The sequence below is a fragment of the Bombina bombina genome, chromosome 4 (assembly GCF_027579735.1).
Source record: "Bombina bombina isolate aBomBom1 chromosome 4, aBomBom1.pri, whole genome shotgun sequence".
In the NCBI taxonomy this organism is placed as follows: Eukaryota; Metazoa; Chordata; class Amphibia; order Anura; family Bombinatoridae; genus Bombina; species Bombina bombina.
The window spans coordinates 379,999,376-380,026,716 of NC_069502.1; the positions used below are offsets into that span (position 1 = coordinate 379,999,376).

General features: G+C 35.0%; 1 protein-coding gene across 1 annotated transcript in view; it reads left to right on the plus strand.

The window, feature by feature from the left end:
* LOC128656309 (inactive N-acetylated-alpha-linked acidic dipeptidase-like protein 2) overlaps window positions 1-27,341 on the plus strand; it is a 563,404-nt gene that overhangs the window by 11,914 nt on the left and 524,149 nt on the right. The window contains exon 2 of the mRNA XM_053710152.1: window positions 314-445. Within this exon, the coding sequence (XP_053566127.1) occupies window positions 314-445 (132 nt within the window). The remainder of the gene's footprint in view (window positions 1-313; window positions 446-27,341) is intronic.

Genomic DNA, 27,341 nt, shown 5'->3' on the forward strand with positions numbered 1-27,341 from the left:
AATATTCCATTGCTATGGCAATACAGATGCAGCTGTTTAGTAAAGAGCAGGCTGCATTAGCAATAACTATGCTTGATGTGTTTCTTATGTCAAGACAATATTTTAAAACATTTTCAGATGACTGAACATTGTATTACTGAGGCACTTTTAAGTACTTACATAGTGGAAGTGTTGATTTTGTTGCTGATAAATGGGAATTAGATTTACTGTTACATAAATAGATGTGTATAGAAGTAACTGCCCATACCAGAATGCTGGACAAAGAATGTGTTTTTCATGCATCTTTAATGTAACTATTTCATATCCACAACAGGAATTTGAAAAAATTCTTCAGAACAATGCTGTGGCTTATATTGACATTCAAAATCCATATTTTGGAAATACCAGTCTTCGTTCCATTGCTTCTCCATCTCTCCAGCAACTGACAGCTGAGGCTATAAAAAAGGTAAGCTATATAATAAGAAGAAAGACAAACGGACAAAAAAATATTTTTTTTTAATTAAAAATAACATCATTAGTTGGAATTAATCACTTGGATACACAATACTAGAATTTTTTTTTTTATTAATGTTAAAATTATGGTAATGTTCACAATACTTGGGGATTTTTCTCTAGTGATTGCACTGTTTGCAACAACAATATCAAGCCACATAATTATCAAACTATTGGCTAGATTACGAGTTGTGCGTTAAGGTAAAAAAGCAGCGTTAAGAGGTCCTAACGCTGCTTTTTTACGCCCGCTGGTATTACGAGTCTTGCAGGTATAGGTGTACCACACACTTCTTTGGCCTTACCGCAAAACGACTTACAAAAACTTCGTAAAGTCTTTTTTTCTATGGGACTTCCATAGCGCTGATATTACGAGTCTGTCCTGGGAGACCAAAAAGTGAGCGGTACACCCTACCCTGTCAAGATCCCTAATGCATTTAAAAGTCAGTGGTTAAGAGTTTTATGGTACAACCCTGTAACATAAAACTCATAATTAAAGTGCTTAAAAGTACACTAACACCCATAAACTATCTATTAACCCCTAAACCGAGGCCCTCCCGCATCGCAAACACTAAAATAATATTTTTAACCCATAATCTGCCGCTCCGGACAACGCCGCCACCTACATTATATTTATGAACCCCTAATCTGCTGCCCCCAACATCACCGACACATACATTATATTTATTAACACCTAATCTGCCGTCCCCAATGTCGCCACAACCTACCTACACTTATTAACCCATAATCTGCCGCCCCCAATGTCGCCACCACTATAATAAACATATCCCCTAAACCGCCACACTCCCACCTTGCAAACATTAGTTAAATATTATTAACCCCTAATCTGCCATCCCTAACATCGCCGCCCCCTACCTACATGTATTAACCCCTAATCTGCCGCCCCCAACGTCGCCGCCACTATACAAAATGTATTAACCCCTAAATCCAAGTCTAACCCTGACCCTAACACCCCCTAACTTAAATATAATTAAAATAAATCTAAATAAAAATTCCTATCATTAACTAAATTATTCCTATCTAAAACTAAATACGTACCTATAAAATAAACCCTAAGCTAGCTACAATATAACTAATAGTTACATTGTAGCTAGCTTAGGGTTTATTTTTATTTTACAGGTAAATTTGTATTTATTTTAACTAGGTAGAATAGTTATTAAATAGTTATTAACTATTTAATAACTACCTAGCTAAAATAAATACAAAAGTACCTGTAAAATAAAACCTAACCTAAGTTACAATAACACCTAACACTACACTATAATTAAATAAATTAACTAAATTAAATACAATTACCTAAATTAAATTAAATTAGCTAAAGTAAAAAACAAACAAACACTAAATTACAGAAAATAATAAACAAATTACAGATATTTAAACTCATTACACCTAATCTAATAGCCCTATCAAAATAAAAAAGCCCCCCAAAATAAAAAAAACCCTAGCCCAAACTAAACTACCAATAGCCATTAAAAGGGCCTTTTTGCAGGGCATTGTCCCAAAGTAATCAGCTCTTTTACCTGTAAAAAAAATACAAGCAACCCCCCCAACAGTAAAACCCACCACCCACACAACCAACCCCCCAAATAAAATACTATCTAAAAAAACCTAAGCTCCCCATTGCCCTGAAAAAGGAATTTGGATGGGCATTGCCCTTAAAAGGGCAGTTAGCTCTTTTGCGGCCCAAAGTCCCTAACCTAAAAATAAAACCCACCCAATACACCCTTTAAAAACCTAACACTAACCCCCTGAAGATCGAGTTACTATTCTGAAGATCCGACATCCATCCTCAAGGAAGCGGCAGAAGTCTTCATACAACCGGGCCGAAGTACTCAACGAAGCCGGGAGAAGTCTTCATCCAAGCCGGGAGAAGTGGTCCTCCAGACAGGCAGAAGTCTTCATCCAGACGGCATCTTCTATCTTCATCCATCCGACACGGAGCAGCTCCATCTTCAAGATATCCGATGTGGAGCATCCTCTTCATCCGATGGACTAACGACGAATGACGGTACCTTTAAGTGATGTCATCCAAGATGGCGTCCCTTAGATTCCGATTGGCTGATAGAATTCTATCAGCCAATCGGAATTAATGTAGAAAAAATCCAATTGGCTGATGCAATCAGCCAATAGGATTGAAGTTCAATCCTATTGGCTGATCAAATCAGCCAATAGGATTGAGCTCACATTCTATTGGCTGATTGGAACATTCTATCAGCCAATCGGAATCTAAGGGATGCCATCTTGGATGACATCACTTAAAGGTACCGTCATTCGTTGTTAGTCCGTCGGATGAAGAGGATGCTCCGCGTCAGATGTCTTAAAGATGGGGCCGCTCCGCATCGGATCAATGAAGATAGAAGATGCTGTCTGGATGAAGACTTCTGCCTGTCTGGAGGACCATTTTGGCCTGGTTGGATGAAGACTTCTGTTGCTTCCTTGAGGATGGATGTCAGATCTTCAGAAAAGTAAGTCGATCTTCAGGGGGTTAGTGTTAGTTTTTTTAAGGGTGTATTGGGTGGGTTTTATTTTTAGGTTAGGGACTTTGGGCCGCAAAAGAGCTAACTGCCCTTTTAAGGGCAATGCCCATCCAAATGCCCTTTTCAGGGCAATGGGGAGCTTAGTTTTTTTTTAGATAGTATTATTTGGGGGGGGTTGGTTGTGTGGGTGGTGGGTTTTACTGTTGGGGGGGTGTTTGTATTTTTTTTTACAGGATAAAGAGCTGATTACTTTGGGGCAATGTCCCACAAAAGGCCCTTTTAAGGGCTATTGGTAGTTTAGTTTAGGCTAGGGTTTTTTTTTGTTTTTTTTTTGGGGGGGGGCTTTTTTTATTTTGATAGGCCTATTAGATTATTTAAATATCTGTAATTTGTTTATTATTTTCTGAAATTTAGTGGGGGTTTTTTGTACTTTAGCTAATTTAATTTAATTTAGGTAATTTTATTTAATTTAGTTAAAGTAATCATAGTGTAGTGTTAGGTGTTATTGTAACTTAGGTTAGGTTTTATTTTACAGGTACTTTTTTATTTATTTTAGCTAGGTAGTTATTAAATAGTTAATGACTATTTAGTAACTATTCTACCTAGTTAAAAATAAATACAAAAATGCCTGTAAAATAAAAATAAACCCTAAGCTAGCTACAATGTAACTATTAGTTATATTTTATCTAGCTTAGGGTTTATTTTATTGGTAAGTATTTAGTTTTAAATAGGAATAATTTAGCTAATTTTAGTAATTTTATTTCGATTTATTGTAATTTGATTTAAGTTAGGGGGTGTAAGGTTTAGAGTTAGACTTAGGTTTAGGGTGTTAGACTTTTTCATAGCCAGCTCTCCCCGTTGATTCCTATGGGGAAATCGTGCACAAGCACGTACGACCAGCTCACCGCTGACTTAAGCAGCGCAGGTATTGGAGTGCGGTAAGTAGCACAATTTTGCTCAACGCTCACTTCTTGTCTTTTAACGCGGGGTTTGTAAAAAGCCGTAATACCAGCGCTGTAGGTAGGTGAGCGGTGAGTGAAAACTGCTCGTTACCACGCACAGCTCAAAACAAAAAACTCGTAATCTAGCCATATATAAATTAAAATGGACTGCAAAAATTTGTTTTCTTACTTTCTCAGCTTTGTAATTAAATTCCTTAATGGGAAAATATGTTATAAAAAAGTTTGGTATAGTTTATCAAGGGCTCCATTTATCATTGTTTTGTGAAATCCCTCGGCAAGGCGCACCTGTGCACCAATATTTATCATAAAATGGGTCATATTAACATGCTAATTTCCAAAGTCGAGATGCGGCGGATTAATGATAAATCTCTCCGTTATTATTATATATGCGCCTAATATATAATCTCATCTTCGTCAAAATGCAAATTTTTTTTTTTACTGTAATTATGTTTTAAACTATAGAAGTTGTTTTAGAATATTTAATTATATTTTTTATTATATTAATGTAATATAATGTAATTTCTTTTAATTTAACATTTAATTTAACATTATTATAAATCATGCTAATACATGGTAATAACATCTCTGAAAACATTATTATGTTAAAAGTTATAGAAATTAAAATCTGATTTTACCAATGCTACACAATACAAAGTCCACTTTCGTTTATCTCCTTTACACACCCCCTGCAGACCATTTGACTCCTATTCAAAAAACTTGAACTGTTGACACATTGAGCTCTAATCTTGTTAGCTTTTAATTGATAAGATATTATAACTTTATTAAAGACACTAATAAATATATTCATTTATTGTAAATATAAAATAAAAAAAATATATTCTCACATTCATAAAGTTATAATACACATAAATATTTTTTAAAATTTTTCACATTTCATTCTCATTTTCCTCACTGTAGAGTAATTGATTATGAGTCCTGTTTCTGCTTTTGACCTAAATCTTATCATCATCTGGAACTATAAAAAAACAACAAAAAAATATTAATATAGAAATTATAGATGTAAATGTTTTTTATTTCAATGCTAATAGGAAATAGTAACACATTGGTATTTCAAGAATCAGCAACAGCATTACCAAAGTTTCCAAAATCCACTTAATATATACATTGATTCAAATAAATCTATTTTTTGATCACTTACTCCAGTCATAATATTGTGGGTAAGCAGATTCCCCATCTTGCACCTCTTCTGTGCTTCTCTTTTCTTGTATAACTGTAAATGGAAACATCATTTTATAATCTTATATTGATTTTGTAATCTTGAATTTCTCTCTCTTTCTCTCTCTCTTTATTTTTCTTTCTCTTAATCTCTCTCTATGATTACAATCTTTTTCTGTTAAATCTCTCTCTCTCTCTCTCTCTCTCTCTATATATATATATATATATATATATATATATATATACTTAAAAATTAATATACGTTTATATATATATATATATATATATATATATATATATATATATATATTATATATATATATATATCTGTGTGTATATATCTGTGTGTATATATATATATATATATATATATATTATATTTAAAAAACTACAAATAAAATAAATATATATATATATAGATAACATTTAGTAAGTATATATATATATATATATATATATATATATATAGAGAGAGAGAGAGAGAGAGAGAGAGAGAGAGATATTTTAAAAGATATAAAGAGAGTAAAATATAGAATGATATAGAACATGCTAAAATAATGCATTATTATTTAGGTCATTTTCTATTACCTCTTAATTACTTTACTTAGGTTTAAAACATTCATAAAAAACATCAATTGTGCCTTTGATTTTGTTTGTAATGATAGTTGATATTATTTTCAACTGTGTTTCACCTGATGTTCCTGGATGCACCTGCTCTTCCTCTTGCCCCTTCTCTTCATCCTGCTCCACCTCGTCCACTATAAACATTAAATATATATATATATATATATATATATATATATATATAACATTTAATACACACACACACATATATATATATATATATATATATACATATATATATATATATATATATATATATATATATATATATATATATATATATATATATATATATATATAGATAGATAAAGTGAGAGTTAAATATAGAATGATATAGAAAATGATAAAATAATAGATTATTATTTAGGTCATTTTCTATTAACTCTTAATTACTTTACTTAAGTTTTACACATTAATAAAAACATGATTTTTGTGTTTGATTTTTGTTTGTAATAATAATTGTTATTATTTGCAAATGTGTTTCACCTGATGTTCCTGAATGCACCTGCTCTTCCTCTTGCCCCTCCTCTTCATCTTGCTCCACCTCATCCACTTGCTCCAAATCTTCATCCTCTTCAACCTCTTGTCCAACAATATTAATATTCTGAACTTCCGCCTCATCTGGATCATCACGAGAATTTCCTTGATTGTTTATATTCTCTTCATGTAATAACATTAATTGTGATATAATTTTCAATTAATTTTAAATATAATCTATATTTAACTAACCATTAAAATTATTAAAAATAATAAAATGACCTTGAATGTTGTGAATTTCAACTTCCTCTGCATCATTAAATGGCCTCGCCCACATTTTTTTTTAGGATTTTGCCTACTATGTCTTCATTTAATAAAAAAATAAATTAAAAAAAAATTAATTCATTTATTAAATTTCATTTAGGAATGCTATTTTGATTTATTTATTTCATATCTGTTCTATCAGTCCCATCATTGTCCATGAAAACCATGGGCAGTAGATCTGATTCACCCCCAGAACTGGAAAAAGTCATCTCAATGGGGCAAAGCTACCTGGGTGCTCTTATTGTTTTGACTTAAAAATATATTTATAAAAAATATTTAATAGTAAAAATCATAAAATTAATAATTTTAATAGTGTTTCTAATAACTTTTTTTAAGTGCATTAACTAAATGCCTTGTCTTGAAATAGAGCAAATACTTTATTGATTCAATCCAAACTTCTATTGTTACAAGACTAATCTCTTAATCCTATTACTGTCTAAAAATTTTTTTGGGCAGATTGAGACAATTACACAATAGATTGCTTTATATGTATACATAGTTCAATTAATACATTTTGAAGAGTGAAAATAAAAATTACAAGACACAGACAGACTTAATTTTGTTATTTAGTGACGTAAGGCATTTATTATTCATTAGTAAAGATGAAAATAACTATTTGAATATCTAAAAAGCATCATTCTTATTGATAATAACAATAATATAAAATAAAAACTAATTCATGAAGTCTCAATTTATTTTATTAATAAGCAACATTAATATTGTATCATGCTTACTGTACATTTTTTCAGATAACTCCTGATCAAAGTGTGCAGTTTAGATTGCCTCCTTTACAAATCGTTGTATCTTTTCAGGCATTGCTTTCTTGTACAATTTTAGGTGTTCATGTAACTTAGGTTAGGTTTTATTTTACAGGTACTTTTGTATTTATTTTAGCTAGGTAGTTATTAAGTAGTTAATAATTTACTAACTATTCTACATAGTTAAAATAAATACAAACTTGCCTGTAAAATAAAAATAAACCCTAAGATAGCTACAATGTAACTATTAGTTATATTGTAGCAAGCTTAGGGTTTATTTTACAGGTAAGTATTTAGTTTTAAATAGGAATAATTTAGTTAATGATAGTAATATTTATTTAGATTTATTTAAATTATATTTAAGTTAGGGGGTGTTAGGGTTAGACATAGGTTTAGGGGTTAATAACTTTAATATAGTGGTGGCGACATTGGGGGCGGCAGATTAGGGGTTAATAAATAGTAGGTAGGTTGCGGCGACATTGGGGCCAGCAGATTAGGGGTTAATAAATAGTATGTAGGTATTGGCGATGTTGGGGCAGCAGATTAGGGGTTAATAAATATAATGTAGGTGTGGGGGGTGGCAGATTAGGGTTTATAAGTGTAAGATTAGGGGTGTTTAGACTCAGGGTTCATGTTAGGGTGTTAGGTGTAGACATAACTTTTATTTCCACATAGGAATCAATGGGGCTGCGTTACTGAGTTTTACATTGCTTTTTTACAGGTGTTAAACTTTTTTTCAGACGGCTCTCCCCGGTGATTCCTATGGGGAAATCGTGCACGAGCACGTACGACCAGCTCACCGCTGACCAGCAGCGCTGGTATTGGAGTGCGGTAATGAGCAAAATTTTGCTCAACGTTAACTTCTTGTCTTTTAACGATGGGTTCCTGAAAACTCGTAATACCAGTGCTGCATGTAAGTGAGCAGTAAGGGAAAACTGCTTGTTAGCACCGCATAGCCTCTAACGCAAAACTCGTAATCTGCGCCTTAATTTTTTAAAGAAATGTTAAGATTGCAAAAAGAAAAATGCAATATTAAAAGCTGATTCTGAATTTAAGAGGGATTATTACACCAAAAAATTAGAAATTATGAATAGAAGATATTCAAATCAATGATAATTTTAAGATTTTAAAAATTTTGCACTTTATCTTGTTGAAAAGTAATTTTTATGTGTTGGTTTTTGAAAAGTTTTTCACTCCAATAATTGTAGGAAAATATTAAGTTCTCCTATGGCGCAAAATAATGATAAATAGGAAATTTGGTGATTATTCAGTCGATTTGTTAAAAATACAACTGAAAAAGCGCATTTTAAAGCTTCATTTGGCGCACATGTGTGCCTTGGCGAGATATAATAGAGTGGTCAATTTTTTAGGTTGTATTTCATTTATTTTGGTTGTATTTTGTTTTAATTAATAGGAGATAATTTACGATAGTGTATTAATAGGCGAAAATGTAGGGAAAGTGCAATGATAATGGAGCCCCAAGTATATCCGGGAAGACTCTAAAGCCCTTTTTAATATAGAAATATGGTTTCTTATTGATTATTTGATTGTTATTGTATCCAGTCCTAACACACTTGGTTTGAGAAATCTTTAGGGCTTTTTTCAATCACAAGGTGAATGCCTCTATGAGTTGTCGACTGCTTCCTAAACCCTCTCCGACACCTTAAAGTTGGAGGATAAAAATCTTGCTCATTCTGAAAAATTATGAAATGCCACAGATTCGCAATATGTGAACCTTGTTTGTTTGCAAATTGATAAATCTCGCCCTTAGAGTTGGAACCAACTTCACAACTTAGACAAGATATTGAGAACTCAGGGTGCCTTGCAATGTGAGCCTAAACCTGCTCTACTAGATGAAGACTGTTCCTGATCATTGTTATTGCTAGTGCTGTTATAGTTTGCCATCTATAGACTGATCTGGAGAGCTTAGTGTTATTCACTTGTGTGATTTGTCTAGTGAGTCTGTGCACAAGATATATACCCTGTCAGCAGGTAACATGCACTGATGCTTTGTAAAAGATATGTACAAAAAAGCCTCTGTGACCCAGCTGTGCTTGTGTTGTCATTGATCAGAGACTTTAGTCTGTATTGGTGAATTAATATTTTGATAGAATGTTTCCACCTGACCTCTATTATGACATTTTTGATGTGCAAAAAAAAAGAAGGCCATTATTGTGTTGATAAACCCTCAAAATGGCCTTTTGGAGACCATTGCAAGTTTTCCAAGAATCATTATATTATATTGAACATAGGTGATGTAGAGGTGTATTATCATACATGGTATCTACTCAGTAAAGCTCTATTCATAGCTAATGTATAGTCCATCTGCAGTGGCCAGGACTATACATTAGCTATGTGCACACACAAACACACACAGCTATATATAGCATATAGCAATCTCTTTCTGTTAATGCTTGTTTATAAGTCACACTCACACTGATGTGCATAATGGGCATATTTGCTCAATCACTATATTTTTAATTTAAATATTTTAAAAGTATAAAAGCATTATTTCTTGTTTGGCATGATCTACATCTGTAATCAAAAAGACAAAATATATATTTCTATTATAAATGCTTTTGTGATGTTTTTTATACTGGATTTTAACACTACTGAAACTCTAAAATGTGAATCTGTTCCATTTCAATTTTGTAACTGCAAATAAAATGTTCAAATGAGGTTGTGTCTTCATGAATGTGTTTTATTGGGAATGTACCTTTGTGCATGCAAAGTCCAAACATGTTCACTGCAGTGTGTTTTGCAGTTCTTGTTCCTACATTATTGAATTCCTGTTTACGAAGGCAAATAAATGGATCCTTATGTGTTAAAGGGACACTGAATCCATTTTTTTTATTTCCTGATTCAGATAGAGCATGCAATTTTAAGCAACTTTCTAATTTTCTCCTATTATCAATTTTTCTTCGTTCTCTTGGTCTCTTTATTTGAAAAAGCAATAATGTAAGCTTAGCAGCTGGCCTATTTTTGGTTCAGAACCCTGGACAGCGCTTGCTGATTGGGGGCTACATTTAGGTCACATATATTATCATGTGCCATAATCGAAAAAGCTAAAACTAAAACTTTAAACTAATCCAAATTGTTTTACCTGTTTGCTCTAAATACTATACTAAGATGATAGTAACTGTAAATTGTATTGGGTTGAGTTTGTCACCATATTTTCTGGGACTTTATTGCTGGTAGTAAGCTGGAGATCTGTAGTGCCAGCATAACACCATGCAGCTGTTGCTACAAATCAGTGTTAAAATGGCTTCTTTAGACTTTTCAAGCCAATATTTGCATCAAGAGAATGTCCCAGTGCTGATCTCTATTTTTCTGCATTTTAAGGACCATACCCACCAGTCAGCAGTACTGCATGTTATGCCAATCAAATATTTAACATAACCAGCATTGCAAAATACCTTGCAAGTTGGCATGTGTATTCTGCCTATTGTTTCTCAAACAAATGCTGAATATGGCCACGGATAGGGGCATTTGGCTCTTTTCGATGCTGGATTTGATTGTGTGAAAGTACAACACACAAAGATCTGCACATGCCTACTAGCAAGTACAGTCCAGCCGCTTACTGACTTCCATGCCCTCCTTACCTTGTTTTGAAGCACAGACACATGTACATTTTGGAAAAAATTTCTTTCATGAAGTTCTCTTTGCATTCACAGATATTCTTCTTTACATTCAGATATTCTTCTTTACATTCACAGATAATATTCTTTATATTCACAGATATTCTTCTTTACATTCACAGATATTCTTATTTACATTCACAGATATTCTTCTTTACATTCACAGATATTCTTATTTACATTCACAGATATTCTTCTTTATATTCACAGATATTCTTCTTTACATTCACATATATTCTTCTTTACATTCACAGATATTCTTATTTACATTCACAGATAATATTCTTTATATTCACAGATATTCTTCTTTACATTCACAGATATTCTTCTTTACATTCACATATATTCTTCTTTACATTTACAGATATTCTTCTTTACATTCAGATATTCTTCTGCTTTGCCTTTAAAACAATCTTTTCACACATTTTAAAAATATAACAAAGCACTAAATGATATTTAAATTGTTATTTTGAGTACCAATCTGCCATTATGAATTGATAATGCTCATTGTTGTGCAGCTTTACTCACTGAATAAAAAATTGATTTCTTATTTATCTTTGACCTACAGTAACTGATTGTCATAAATATCAGCGTTAGATGCCTCATTATGCCAATTGATTAAATTATGAAATAAATGTGGCACATGGAAGAAAGCAATAATTCTTAAATCATGACATTGTTGATAGAGCTTGCTTATGTCACCAGTGAGTATTAGAAATGTACATTATGCATTGTGACAGGCAGTTTTTAGTCCAGATTAAACTGGAATAGGATAGTTGTGTAACCATTTCATTATTAAACTACTTTGATTTATTAAAGCTGTGATACATAAAAGAGACATTACAAAGCAAAAAAAAATAATATATATTTGCACTTTTATTATCTTTTCATTTTTGTTACATTTGTAACTTCAAAATAAGTTTTCTTTTTTCATTTACATAATTCCTGACCATTTGGATTTGTAAGCCTGCCGATGAAATGACATTTTGAAATTTTCAAGTGATAATGCAGCAAGCAATTACTGAACTTAATTCTAGCTGTGAGTGACCTTTTTATAGCTTCAATTAGAGGCATATACTACTATGGTTGAAGGTGGAAAAGTAAATGAGAGACAATTAGCAATGTGTTACATATTTTTAAAGCATGTCATGCAGAGATTAAAATAAAAGTGAGACACTCTAATCACCTTCAGATAAGTTTGATCAGGTTTAAATTGTATATTTTTATGTATTTTCATCAAACATCTAAACATATAGAAAACCATATCAAGTTTGTATGAGTTATACAGGTGAAACGCGAAAAATTAGAATATTGTACTAAAGTTAATTTATTTCAGTAATGCAACTAAAAGGTGAAACTAATATATGAGATAGACTCATTACATGCAAAGCAAGATAGTTCAAGCCGTGGTTTGTCATAATCGTGATGATTATGGCTTACAGCTCATGAAAACCCCACAATCTCAGAAAATTAGAATATTACATGCAATGAATAAAACAAGGATTGTACATAGAACAATATCGGACCTCTAAAAAGCATAAGCATGCATACTGTATGTACTCAGTACTTGGTTTGGGCACCTTTTGCAGCAATTACTGCCTCAATGCGACGTGGCATGTAAGCTATCAGCCTGTGGCACTGCTGAGGTGTTATGGAAGACCAGGATGCTTCAATAGCGGCCATCAGCTATTCTACATTGTTCGGTCTCATGTCTCTCATCTTTCTCTTGGCAATGCCCCATAGATTCTCTATGGGGTTCAGGTCAGGCGAGTTTGCTGTCCAATCAAGCACAGTAATCCCACGGTCATTAAACCAGGTTTTGGTGCTTTTGGCAATGTGGGCAGGTGCCAAGTCCTGCTGGAAAATGAAGTCAGCATCCCCATAGAACTTGTCTGCAGAAGGAAGCATGAAGTGCTCCAAAATCTCCTGGTAGACGGCTGCATTGACCCTGGACTTAATGAAGCACAGTGGACCAACACCAGCAGATGACATGGCTCCCCAAATCAACACAGACTGTGGAAACTTCACACTGGACTTCAAGCATCTTGCAGTGTGTGCCTCTCCATTCTTCCTCCATACTCTGGGTCATTGGTTTCCAAATGAGATGCAAAATTTGCTCTTATCAGAAAAGAGGACTTTGGTCCACTGAGCAACAGACCAGGTCTGTTTTTCTTTAGCCCAGGTAAGACGCCTTCTGACATTGTTTGTTGTTCAGGAGTGGCTTGACAAGAGGAATACGACATTTGAAGCCCATGTACAGGACCCGTCTGTGTGTGGTGGCTCTTGATGCACTGACTCCAACCTCAGTCCACTCCTTGTGAAAGTCCCCAACACTTTTGAATTGCCTTTTCCTGACAATCCTCTCCAGACTGCGGTCATCCCTGCTGCTTGTGCACCTTTTTCTTCCACACTTTTCCCTTTCACATAACTTTCTATTAATGTGCTTTGATACAGCACTTTGGGAACATCCAACTTCTTTTGCAATTACCTTTTGAGGCTTTCCCACCTTATGGAGGGTGTCAATGATGGTTTTCTGCACAACTGTCAGGTCAGCAGTCTTTCCCATGATTGTGATTCCTACTGAACCAGACTGAGAGACCATTTAAAGGCTCAGGAACCCTTTGCAGGTGTTATGGCTTAATTAGCTGATTAGAGTGGGATACTTTGAGCCTAGAATATTGCACCTTTTCACAATATTCTAATTTTCTGAGATTGTGGATCATCACAATTATGACAAATCACGGCTTGAACTATCTTGCTTTTCATGCAAGGAGTCTATCTCATATATTAGTTTTTTTTTTTTGTTTTTTTTTTAAATATTTTTATTGAGGGAAAAATGTCGGCAAACAAGTCAAACAATTGAGCAATATACAGTCGCCTGCAAAAAGAAACAATAACAAGGAAACATATATAGTATACATTATAGGCTGCATAAACCAAGGTTAATAATATCAATTGTACTATTGCAAGACAAAGTAGATAGATGCCAATGATAATCGAAACCTTCTCTGTAAAAATATGAGGCCTCTCCAGGGTCTCAAACCATGAAAAGGAAGAATAAACATTTGTAGAAGGCTACCTAAAATAGGGTAGATCTATTACAGATCTCTTAGCATTCACCTCAGATTTTACATTTTCATGATGTTATAACTGGTAACTAATAATACAGTAATACAATTTTAACGGTGTATAAGTAGGGTGGACTTTAAATTGAGTAGGTTTAAGACTGGGAGAGTTGTTAGATTTAAAACTTTTAACTCAATTTGTAAGGGAAGCTGATCATTTTGATTATGCTAAAGGCAAAAAAAAAAGAGGGATAAAGCCAACGCTGTGGGAAAATGAAAAGCTGCAAGTAAAAAAAAAAGTAGAGATGGTTGCGGTACTAGTTAGAGAGACCGCGTAGATTATCCTCCTGAATTAGGAGGCACATTATGGTGGGGGGGGGGGGGTATGGTGGAGATAAGGTGGTCACTATAGCGTACTAAGTTATTGGTATAGTAATTAGATGATAGGTTAAGATTATACCTAGGTTAAGGAAGCCATGGGTTCTGTATTAACAAAATAGGCGAAATGCATGGGACTTATTCGCAATGTAGTGCATAGGGAGGGCATAAGTGGTGATTGTAGAGATGCAGGGCCTGCCTGCACTAGAGGCACTATGTTAAGCTGCAAAATTAAAACATTGTGTCATAGTGTGTCTATATCTATACTAGCAAGTTGTAAGTCCACACTCTATGTCCTGGAATAGGTCAGGAGAGCGCTCAGTAAGATGCCCACAGACTAAAAATGCTGAGTTGGTAAATATGTGAGTGGCTTGACTTACTGACTGGGGTAAATATAAGAACAGAGAAGCCAGCATGTGTACATGTAAATGTGAACATGCTGTTTGGTCTGCAAGTAACTACAAAGGAAGTAAAAAGGTTGTGGATAAAGTAATTAGCATATGTGATTTAAATACTAAAGTGTTCACTATGGGTTGGAGAGGAAGTAACATAGTAAAATGAGAGGCAGCAAATGCAGAGCGGGCAGACCATAGAGGTGCAGGGGTGCAGGGCAGTATGATCGCATGTAAAACCTCTTAAACAGAGTAGTAAGCAAGAAGAAAACAAAAATAGGCTGACTACCTAGTAAGGCAGTGGTATTTCTGGAATATGAGAGCCTAGTTCTAGTTTTAATGTTGGGAGCACAGCTGGAGCTCTATCATAAAGCACAGTGTAATCAACGCTCAAGTGTGGTAATTTGCATACTGATGGAAAAATTAGACCAAAATGATGCTGTGGAGCTGTAAGTGCATAAGATATAGACGTCTCGCCGCCCCGGCCGCAGGCCGCGGAACGTCACACAGGAAGATTACAAACATACAACTGTTATGTGAGGAGGTATTTAAAATATATTAAAAACATGGTAGGTGCAAATAAACAGTAAGGGCCTATATATAAAATGTAATGATCATGAAGGGGCAAAGGCTTGTGAGAGGTATAGGAGACAAATTGTCAATATAACACCCCAACATGATGGTATCTAACTGCAAGCAACAGAGTGCTCATATCCCATATGCAAGCTATTATAAATGATACAACATATTTAGAGCATCAGGTGTATAAAACCACAAGTATCCTAGAGACACATAAATAACACACAGGAACTGTAACAAACAGGATTCTCCAGCATGCGGTGCAGGAGCATAGCAAATTCTCACTGGCAAATGAATGCTAACAAGATGTAGAACATGCGTATAACATTTTTGGGTCATGAGTAGCCTAAGAGAATCAACAAATACTGTAGTGCATTGGACTTATCTCACAAACATAGGCTGCCAAACTGTGAAAAGGTAGGCTCATCTTTAATGAGCTATAGTGTCATAAGAGTTACAGTCTTCAAAAAACTGCCTATTATTGTATATGGTGGCTGCTTCCTCAGCAACTATTGCGTGCTATGTCCCAGAGCAGGCTCAACTGCAGAACAGTCTTGAAAAATATAAACTCATCTGTCCCAGAATATTTTACTGCTGCGGGGGTCCAGCCGGGAATGTAAGCACAATAAGCAGTCCCACTAGTTAGTGTGCGAGAGATTGTTCAGTTTCAAAGTGGGTGTCATAAATGCTGCAGACCAAAAGCTGCTAGCATAATCATAGGGAACTCCGGATTATCCGATGCCCCTTCTCAAGCTATGCCTCCAGGGTCCCATTTTAATGTCAATAAATGTATGCAGCTGTGATACCTAGAATGTTCAGCGGGTTGTAAAGCAATAGAGCCAAATCTCCGTTCTAAGAGCTCCATGACAGAAATGTTTGCAGCTCTGATAGACCGCTGCAGATGCGTCTCTGTCTCCCTCTGTTCACGAAAAGAAACTGCGGCGTGAACTCTCTTGGGTGTCTGAACCCCTCTTGCAGGACCCAATGTAGGGGTTAGTTGTACAACAGTGTCGCCAGTATCTCTGATCTTCTGTAGGTCGGTGTCGTGTAAAGTAAAAGTCGTGGTCACAAGGTTTACCTCCACCTCATCGGGCTCCCAAACAGAAGTAGGCAAATCTGTTATCCGATCGACGGGTTCACTTGGGCGCTGGAGATCCGCAATGCAGTCACCCGCATCATCCGCCAAAGTCAGATTAGGGAGTAGGTCTAATCGAGGTGTACAGGTGTCGACAGATCTGAATGCCCCATAAAGCGAAAGTTCCAGTGCGGCATGGTGTTCCGCAAGTATATAACGTAGGGCTTCTAGTAGATTTTTAGCTTCCGTCATACTGATCTTGGGTAACAGGCTTTTAGGTGATCACACTGTGGGGTATTCGGCTTCAATGCGCTGTATAGGCCCAAAGCCTCTAGAATTGCTAGTCCTCAAAGATGGCCGCTGTATATGCAATAGGAGAACCAGCTTCAGTTCTTGGTGCGGCACAGCTGTAACAGGATACAAGTTTAGCGCTTCCTAGACATCAAGAAGGGGTTTAGAAAGGCTTCATGGCTTTGTGCAAGGCTCAGCTAGGTTCTGGATGACATGCAAGATTTATTATAAATTTAGTATTGCTGGAGCCATGTTAATGTGTGACCGCTCCTGTGAGCTGCCTATCTCATATATTAGTTTCACCTTTTAAGTTGCATTAGTGAAATAAATGAACTTTTGCGCAATATTCTAATTTTTCGAGTTTCACCTGTATATTGAGCATTATTTTCATCTTTTTTTTTTTGAATTAACTTAATTTACATTACTGTTTGAAAACATCATTTAACTCACCTTGTTTTGACTTAAACATTTTTTTCTGTCTCTAAGCAAACAGCTTCATATGGCCCCATATATCACGTGCTGGGTAAACAAAGTTCACTGTCATACACCCACTGCCCACTTTTATCTTTGCACAAGCTGCTGCTTGAGCAATGCTGCCCACAGCTCACAAGCAACTGTTAATCATGCAAATTAGATCAAAATTATTTAAACCTGCTACACTAAGTGGCAGAGATGTTAAGCAGCAGCTGTCTTAAGACTGCAGCTACTTAAACTAGCTTTACAGGCTCGCTCACATGAGCCTTAAATGCTATGGCCCCAAACCTGTGTCCACAGCTTAAAGGGACATTAAAGGGACACTAAACCCAAAAATATTCTTTCATGATTCCAGTAGAGAAAACAATTTTAAACAACATTCCAATTTACTTCTATTATCTAATTTGCTTCATTCTTTAGATATCCTTTGTTGAAGAAATAGCAATGCACATGGGTGAGCCAATCACGCGAGGCATCTATGTGCAGCAAACAATCAGCAGCTACTGAGCCTATCTAGATATGATTTTCACCAAAGTCTATCAAGAGATTAAAGCAAATTAGATAATAGAAGTAAATTAGAAAGTTGTTTAAAATTGTATGCTCTTTCTAAATCATGAAAGAAAAAATTTGGGTTTCATTTCCCTTTAAACACTAAACAAATCCTAGATAGAATGAAGCCTTCAAATAAAAGATTAGTCTGAGAATAACATGTAGCTGTATTTTTTAAAGTTTCATTAGCTGTTTAAATATTGACAAAATAAGTGTAAAGTTTTAGTGTCTATAAAACAATGGGAACTGCCATGTTGTAACTTAGGTTACCTTCTCTGCTGTGACCAATTAGAGACAGTTATAAATAGGTCACTAGAGTGTTCAGCCAATGGCTGTGTAGAATATGACAGTGTATTGCATCTCCATTTCTAACAGTAACTGAAAAGCTCACAATTTCAGAATTAAATTACAGGAAAAGGGGACAAAATAAATAATGAATGTATATCGCAGAGTTTTTTTTTATACATATGATTTATTATTTTATATTACCATCTCAAAGTGTTTAATTTCTCTTTAATAAATGTGGCCCATATTATCATGAATGTGTATTTTTGAGTGAATAATTATAATCAAAAGATTACTTCTTTTACCCCTTAATGATAACAACATACCTTGTATGTAGCTGGTCGTTAAGGTTTTTTAGCCCATAATAGCGCGGGTCTCACCAACCACCAGCAGGAAGACCATGCTATTACAACCTGCATCCTTCTAGCAGGCCTCCTATAATAGTGTGGTCTCAAAGCTGGCGGCAAGAGCTGCACTATTAAAAAAGCAAGCTACATTTGAAGGGACACTCAATCAAATTAAACTTTCATTAATTAGATAGAGCATGCTATTTTAAACAACTTTCCAATTTACTTCTATTAACAAAATGTGGACAGTCTTTTAATATTTAAACTTTTTGAGTCACCAGCTCCTACTGAGCATGTGCAAGAAAAAGTGTGTATGCATTTATAAATGGCTGATGGCTGTCACATGGTACAAGGGGAGTGGAAAAATACATAACTTTTAAAATTGTCAGAAAAAAAATCTACTTCTCATTTGAAGTTCAGACTAAGTGCTATTGCATTGTCTTGTTATCTTGCATTTGTTGATTATGCAAATCTACTGTGTTGACTGGTCCTTTAAGACACAATTTAGTTTACTATTTAATTTCATCATTACAGCCTCACCCCTATTAAAGGGCCATGGTACCCAAATGTTTAAACACTTGAAAGTGATGCAGCATAGCTGTAAAAAGCTCATTAGAAAATGTCACCTGAACATCTCTATGTAAAAAAGGAAGATCTTTTACCTCAAAATGTCCTAAGTATTCAAAACCCTTTGTAAAGGACTTTAAGCAGCAAATCAGTATGCCTGTCCCGGGACCGGCAAGGGAGTGAGCCTCATGCACACTCATGTTATTTCCCTATTCAGTTTAAGGAAGTTTACTATGAAATCTCATGAGAGTTAAGTGAAATCTCATGAGATCACAGTAAAAGAGTTCATGACCTCAGCATTGCTGATCCCGATTGGCTGCTGTTCATTTTTTCTTTTTTTTTTTTTTTTCTTTTTTTTTTAACCTGTAGCTGGGCAGTAACTGAAATAATTTTTTTACAGAATACTTGAGCTGAGGAAGTTGTGAGGTAAAATATCTTCTTTTTTAATTAGAGATTATCAGGTGATATTTTCCTGTCAGCTTTTTATAGTTACGCTGCATCACTTTCAAGTGATTTAGCATATGAGTATTATGTCCCTTTAAAGAATTTTGACTATAAAAAGTAACCAATCTTCTCCTTACTAGTAAAAAGACAAACCAGCACTGCGATGCACATATATTAGCTTGTGCTTAATATGAAAAATATTCAGACCATTAGATACATTTGCATTATTGTGATGTCTCATGTCTTTAGTATGAAGAGAATTTTGAAGTAATTATTTGAAAACTATATGATCATTATCACCTAGGTTACGAGTTTTGCGTTAAACAGGGTGCACAAATAACGCCCCAAAAAACTGAGTTATTTCACTCTCCATAGCGCTGCCATTACGAGTTATTGAAAAGCCTCCTTGTGCTGTGCGTTATGGTGCGTTAAGCCGCACAAAAGCCAAGGGCTGATTTAATGTGCTTGTGCATGCTTTCCCCCATAGGCATCAATAGGGAGAAAGTGTTAGAAAAAAAACACTTGAAGCGCGGAATGACAAATCACCGTAACGCAATCTCATTAATGTCTATGGGAAAAAGAAAGTTACATTTAAACCTAACACCCTAACATAAACCCCTAGTCTAAACATCCCTAATCCGCTGCTCCCTGATGCTAAATGAAATTATTAATCCCTAATCCGCCGCTCTCCAACATAGCCGACACTAAATAAAGTGATTAACTCCTAATCCACCGCTCCCCAACGTCGCCAACACTAATAAAAGCTATTAACCCCTAATCCTCCTCTCTCCAACATGGCAGCCACTAAATAAAGTTATTAACCCCTAATACGCCGCTCCCCGACATCGCCACCACTAAATAAAGTTATTAACCCCTAAACCACTGCTCCCCGACATCGCCGCCACTAAATAAAGTTATTAACCCATAATCCGCCACTTCCCAACATCGCTGCAACTAAATAAAGTTATTAACCCCTAATCTGCTGCCCCGACATCACCAACACCTAAATAAACCTATTAAACCCTAAACCACTAGCGCCCCCACATCGCAAAACACTAACTTAAACTATTAACCCCTAAACCTAACACCACCCTAACTTTAAATTAAAATTACAATATAACTATCTTAAAATAAATAAAAACCTACCTGTGAAATAAAAAAAACTAAGTTTAAACTATAAATTAACCTAACATAACTATCCTAATAAAATAAACTACCAATTAAAAAATCTAAATTACAAATTTAAAAAAACCTAACTACTAAAAAAATTTACAAAAATCTAAAATTAGAAAAAATAATAAACACTAAATTACGAAAAATAAAAAACACTAAGATTACAAAAAATAATAAATTAAATTATCAAAAATAAAAACAATTACACCTAATCTAAAAGCCCTATACAAATAAAAAAGCCCCCCCTAATAAAAACGCCCCCTAACCTACAATAAACTACTAATAGCCCTTAAAATGACCTTTTTAGAGCATTGCCCTAAGTTAAACAGCTCTTTTACCTATAAAAAAAAAAAAACAATCCCCCCAACAGTAAAACAACCCCCCAAAATAAAAAACCTAACTCTAAAAAAAACCTAAGCTACCCATTGCCCCTAAAGGGGCATTTGTTTGGGCATTGCCCTTAAAATGGCATTCAGCTCTTTTTCACTGCCCTTAAAAGGGCATTCAGCTCTTTTACATTTTGTCCAAAGCCTTAATTCAAAACAAAAACAACCCCAAAAAATAAAAATAAATACCTAACACTAACCCCAGAATATCTACTCACGGTTCCTGAAGTCCAGACATTCATCTCCATCCAGGCGGCGAGAAGTCTTCATCCAGGTGGCGACACCTTCATCCATCGCGGGGGCGTCTTCTATCTTCATATTTTTTGTAATTTAGATTTTTTAATTGGTAGTTTTTTATTTTATTAGAATAGTTATGTTAGGTTAATTTATAGTTTAAACTTATTTTTTTTTATTTCACAGGTAAGTTTTTATTTATTTTAAGATAGTTATATTGTAATTTTAATTTAACGTTGGGGGGGTGTTAGGTTTAGGGGTTAATAGTTTAATTTAGAGTTTTGTGATGTGGAGGGCCTACATTTTAAGGGTTAATAAGTTTAGTTTAGTAGTTACGATGTGGGGGGCTGGCGGTTTAGGGGTTAATAGGTTTATTTAGTGGCGGCGATGTGGGGGGCCAGAGGTTTAGGGGTCAATGGGTTTATTTAGTGGCGGAGATGTCGGGGAGCAGCGGTATAGGGGGTTAATATATTTAAATAGTGTTGGCGATGTGGGTGGGTGGCAGATTAGGGGTAATAACTTTATTTAATAGTCGCAATGTTGGTGGGCGGCAGATTAGGGGTTAATAAGTTTAATATAGTGTTTGCGATGCGAGAGGGTGGCAGTTTAGGGGTTAATAGGTAATTTATGGGTGTTAGTGTACTTTGTAACAGTTTAGTTATGAGTTTTGTGAAACATTTCGTTACACAAAATCCATAACTACTGCTCTCAGATGGCGGTATGGTTCGTGTCGGAATAGGCTTTAGCGCAAGCATTTCAGTTGGAACGCACAATCTGTAATACTGGCGCTATGGAAACCCCACACTCAAATGTAATTTTTTTTGAGTGCGGAATGGACGTTGCGTTACAGGTTAAAATGCTTGCGTAATATGCGTTCCCGGCCATTCCACACGCAATGGCCAATTTTTCAGTGGAATAGCTGTACCGCAAAACTCATAATCTAGCCATATATATGTAATGTTTGTTTACTATATTATCTATGGCAAGTTCTGACTTGATACTGCTGTGATAAAAATACAGTTACAGAAGTTTTCTTAAGAAGGAAATCTGCTTATACATAGTGCAGCAATAACCAAACTGCTTTTAAAATATTGTGAGATTCTATTTCAGGTAAAAATTGTCCAAATGTTAAACTAGAAAAGGATCTACCCTATAGATGCTGAAGTTTGAACTCCATTTATTGTATTACCTTCAGAATAGTCTTATACATTACAAAGGTGAATTAACAATTCATTTCTGTACAGGTTTTCATAGAGTGCGGTGCTAGGTTAGTTAACATTATAAAATAAAGACAAACTTTCCTGTTGCAATAACGTTTGTGATATTGGTTACTAAACAAAAAAAGAATCATCAAAAATTCATGTAACGTCTTAGAATATAAATAAACTTAAATATGCAATATTGTTTGCTCTTTTAGAAGAAAAGTTATAATTTAAAAAAGTGACATTTATAAGTGGCTTATAGTGACTTTTAATCACTAAAAGTGTGTAGCAACTGTGAAATCAGTTTCAATTTCTCTGAACCGTTGTTGCATCTAAAGCATAAAAAAACAATATATATGAAATAAGATAAACATACATATTTTATAAGGTAGTGTGTACATTCTTTTTCTCATTTGTCTTGCAAAATCCCTTAACCACCGTAAACAAGGAGATTAATAGTTACGTAAAAAAAATAGTAACATAGTAGAATACTAACATAGTAGATGAGGTTGAAAAAAAGACCGAAGTTCATCGAGTTCAACTTATACAAATATAAAATACTTACAAAAAGCTCCAGTTAAGCTTAAATAATCCCACTAAAAAATGACCCATTTAATACAAGCAATTATATCCATGAATTTTGTTTATTGACAGACACGTATCCAAACAATTTTTAAATGTAACTAGGGTATTAGCATTCACTACCTCCTTTGGTAATGAGGTAAAAACGTTTCCGTTGCAGGAGATTAAAACTCCTTTTCCTCCAACCTTAAATTGTGACCTCTTGTCACAAAATTTTTCTTGGAATAAACAGAGCTTCTAAATAGGGTTTATTTAGGAGCGCTAATAGAAGCTTGGAAATGATGATACCAATCTAACTAATTTATTATACAATCTTGTTTATTTAAAAAAAATTAAAACACATAAAAACAACAGCAAATGCTATTCCTAATTAATAAAGGGACGTCTCCCTTATTCAATACTTTTAAAAACAGAATAGAACCATATATTGATAAACCCTAGAATTCCAGGTATAAAAGAATTAATTCTATAGATAACATATGGCAAACAAAAAATTGGTGAATTAGATATTTAAAATGCACAAATGTATCAATCTTAATATATTAAAAGCAAATAGATTCAGCGCTAATGTTCAAATGTAATTAGAAGGTAAGCGTAACGGCTTCCTTACAACTGTGATTAGAAATTTAGCGTAACAGCTTTGCAGTTCTTTAGTAACAAATACCGTTATAAAGTTACACAGTTACTCTCCTTGGACATATAATTGGTTCAGGTGTGCTGGATAGTTAAAAAGGTAGTTAAAAAACTGCAGTGCAAATTAGTGTAGAGGTACCTTAATCTGTCCTGGTTGCAACCGCTGATATTCTTCACTGTGAGGGATTCACAGACTGTTTGATCCTGGTGCTTCTGATAAGTCACCTGACCTTCTCTTTGATTCAGAGGTCAGGGGTGATGATCTGTTCTGTTAATGTAGTTATCCTTTTTTGTTTTCCTTTCTTCTTATAGCCCAAATATTACTTTCATCTGGGTTCCCTCAGACTTCTTGAGGTTTGAAGAAATCTTTGGTCAGTGTTTAGCAGTAACACCGTGTTCCCTGAAGTTGCCAAAGGTAGATTTTAACTAGCAGGGTCAGGAGAAAAGTTTAAAGTTGCAGGGTCACACAGCTTTGTGACAGTGGTACCGATCTTGATAAAGCCCAGAAGGGTGAAACGCGTTGAATGGGACCTGCTACACTCTACTAAACTTCATCTACCACTGTCACAAAGCTGTGTGACCCTGCAACTTTAAACTTTTCTCCTGACCCTGCAAGTTAAAATCTACCTTTGGTAACTTCAGGGAACACGGTGTTACTGCTAAACACCGACCAAAGATTTCTTCAAACCTCAAGAAGTCTGAGGGAACCCAGATGAAAGTAATATTTGGGCTATAAGAAGAAAGGAAAACAAAAAAGGATAACTACATTAACAGAACGGATCATCACCCCTGACCTCTGAATCAAAGAGAAGGTCAGGTGATTTATCAGAAGCACCAGGATCAAACAGTCTGTGAATCCCTCACAGTGAAGAATATCAGCGGTTGCAACCAGGACAGATTAAGGTACCTCTACACTAATTTGCACTGCAGTTTTTTAAATCAAGCAAACTGAACTTTAAAGACATCAAGGTATTCATATGTTAAATTAACCATTTCCATTAACCACGACTGTTTTGGCACCAAATTCAGAATAACGGCCGTTTTTTGCCTTTTAACTATCCAGCACACCTGAACCAATTATATGTCCAAGGAGAGTAACTGTGTAACTTTATAACGGTATTTGTTACTAAAGAACTGCAAAGCTGTTACACTAAATTTCTAATCACAGTTGTACCGAAGCCGTTACGCTCACCTTCTAATTACATTTGAACATTAGCGCTGAATCTATTTGCTTTTAATATATTAAGATTGATACATTTGTGCATTTTAAATATCTAATTCACCAATTTGTTGTTTGCCATATGTTATCTATAGAATTAATTCTTTTATACCTGGAATTCTAGGGTTTATCAATATATGGTTCTAGTCTGTTTTTAAAAGTGTTGAATAAGGGAGACGTCCCTTTATTAATTAGGAATAGCATTTGCTGTTGTTTTTATGTGTTATAATTTTTTTTAAAATAAACAAGATTGTATAATACATTAGTTAGATTGGTATCATTATTTCCAAGCTTCTATTAGCACTGCTAAATAAACCCTATTTTTTTCTCTTATCCACCATTTAGTTCTCTTTGAGGGAAGAACTTTTTTAGCAGCAGGAATCCACCTTTAGGTGCTCCTATCACACTACACATAAACAGAGCTTCTGCCTTGTGTTTATATGGGCCTTGAATATATTTATATAAAGTAATCATGTCACCTCTCAAGTCCCTTCTTTTTTTAAAGAAAACAGACCCAGTTTGGCTAGCCTCTCCTCATAGCTTAAATTTTCCATTCCCCTTATTAGCTTTTTGGCCCTTCTCTGAACTTTTTCTAGTTCAGCCTTATCTTTTTTTGCGATTGGTCCCCAGAACTGCACTCCATACTTAAGGTGAGGTCTTACCAGGGGTTTATATAGTGACATAATTATTCTTTCCTCCCTTGAATCAATGCCTCTTTTAATACATGCTAGTATCTTATTAGCCTTTGAAGCCACTGCCCTGCATTGTGCACCCATCTTTAGCTTGTTATCTATTACTACTCCCAAATCCCTTTCCTCCTCTGTTTGGCTAAGTCTAGTTCCATTTAAATAATAAATTGCCTGCTTATTTTTACTTCCAAAATGTAGAACCTTGCATTTTCCCGTATTAAATCTCATTTTCCATTTACCTGCCCATACTTCTAATTTTTGCAGATCCCTTTGTAACAAAAGTTCATCCTGCTCTGACCTCATGACCTTACTTAACTTAGTATCATCTGCCAAAATAGAGATGTCGCTATTTAATCCTTGCTCCAAGTCATTAATAAAAATATTAAAAATAACAGGGCCCAGTACTGATCCCTGGGGGACTCCACTGATTACCTTTGTCCAATCTGAGTATGATCCATTCACTACTACTCATTGCCTCCTATCTTTTATCCAGTTATTTATCCATGAGTTAACATTTTCAGCTAATTCCAGTCCCTTAATTTTGTGCATTAATCTCTCATGTGGCACTGTATCAAACTGTGAAGTTTGTGAAGACTGTAACTTGTTTCAACTATATCTAGTCTGAAAGTTAGTTGAGGTTTGTAGCTATAACTGTTTACCAGCTCACTATGAAATGGTGAGTGTTTCAGAGGAACAGCAATTTCATCTTTAATACAATTTTGTGTGTAAGCACAAATATATCGAAAAGATATTTTATGGTTTTTATCTGATGCCTGGTAACTGAGTTGTGGCAACCTGATATGACAAAGCAGTTGTAATGTGAACTTTTAACAAAACAGTTGCAGAGATAAACCGGCAACGTGATGGATGTGGAAACAAATGTTCGTCTCTTATGCAATATCATAGTTATAAATCACAGCTGGTAGTTTTTGCAAAGATTATACTTGCGGTTTAGAACTACTTTAGGAGTCGAGTGAGACTTGTGCTGCAAGTGTTTTCTCAGTCAGCTCAGCGTTCCCCTTCTCTGCCTTGTCAGAAACTGCTGGGTGGAAGGTGAAAGTAGCGACCGTCGGCTGAGAATGACGTCAGTCTTGAGAGAGCTTCAGAGGTTGTAACGCCGGGTACTGTGGCTGTGAGAGCTCCGGTGTATGAGTTTGGGAAAAGTATTTCAGCGATGACTGACAGGCAATCCTTGAGACAGTAAGATCCTTGTTAGGCAATGACAGCAAAGGAGATGCTGGGTAGAATTCCTTGTAACACTTAGGTAGTGTAGCCGGATTCGGGATATAGAGGCTTAGAGTGAGAGCCTGGAGTAACAACCAATTCACACTAACACTTCAATAATCAAGCAGTTAATGAGTGGGACAGGTGCTGCATAAGTAGGGTTTAGTTGTAAGGAGGAGACTTCCAGTTAAAGGCACAGCAGCACATGACACAAATGCCTTTGCAAAATCTAAATATATCACCTCAACTAATTTCTCTTTATCTATATTTTTACTTACTTCCTCATAGAATCTAATTAGATTAGTTTGACATGATCTATTTCTCCTAAAACCATGCTGATTTGAACTCATAATCTTGTTTACACGAATATGACCATCAATATAATCCTTTATAATCCCTTCAAATATCTTCCCCATTATTGATTTTAGATTAACTGGTCTATAGCTTTCTGGATCATCCCTGCTTCCCTTTTTGAAGAGTGGCACCACATCAGCTTTACACCAATCCCGGGGGACCGTGCCTGAGAATAGTGAGTCTTGAAAAATTAAGAGTAGAGGTTTGTCTATAACAGTGATCAATTCCCTTAACATCCTTGGGTGAATTCCAT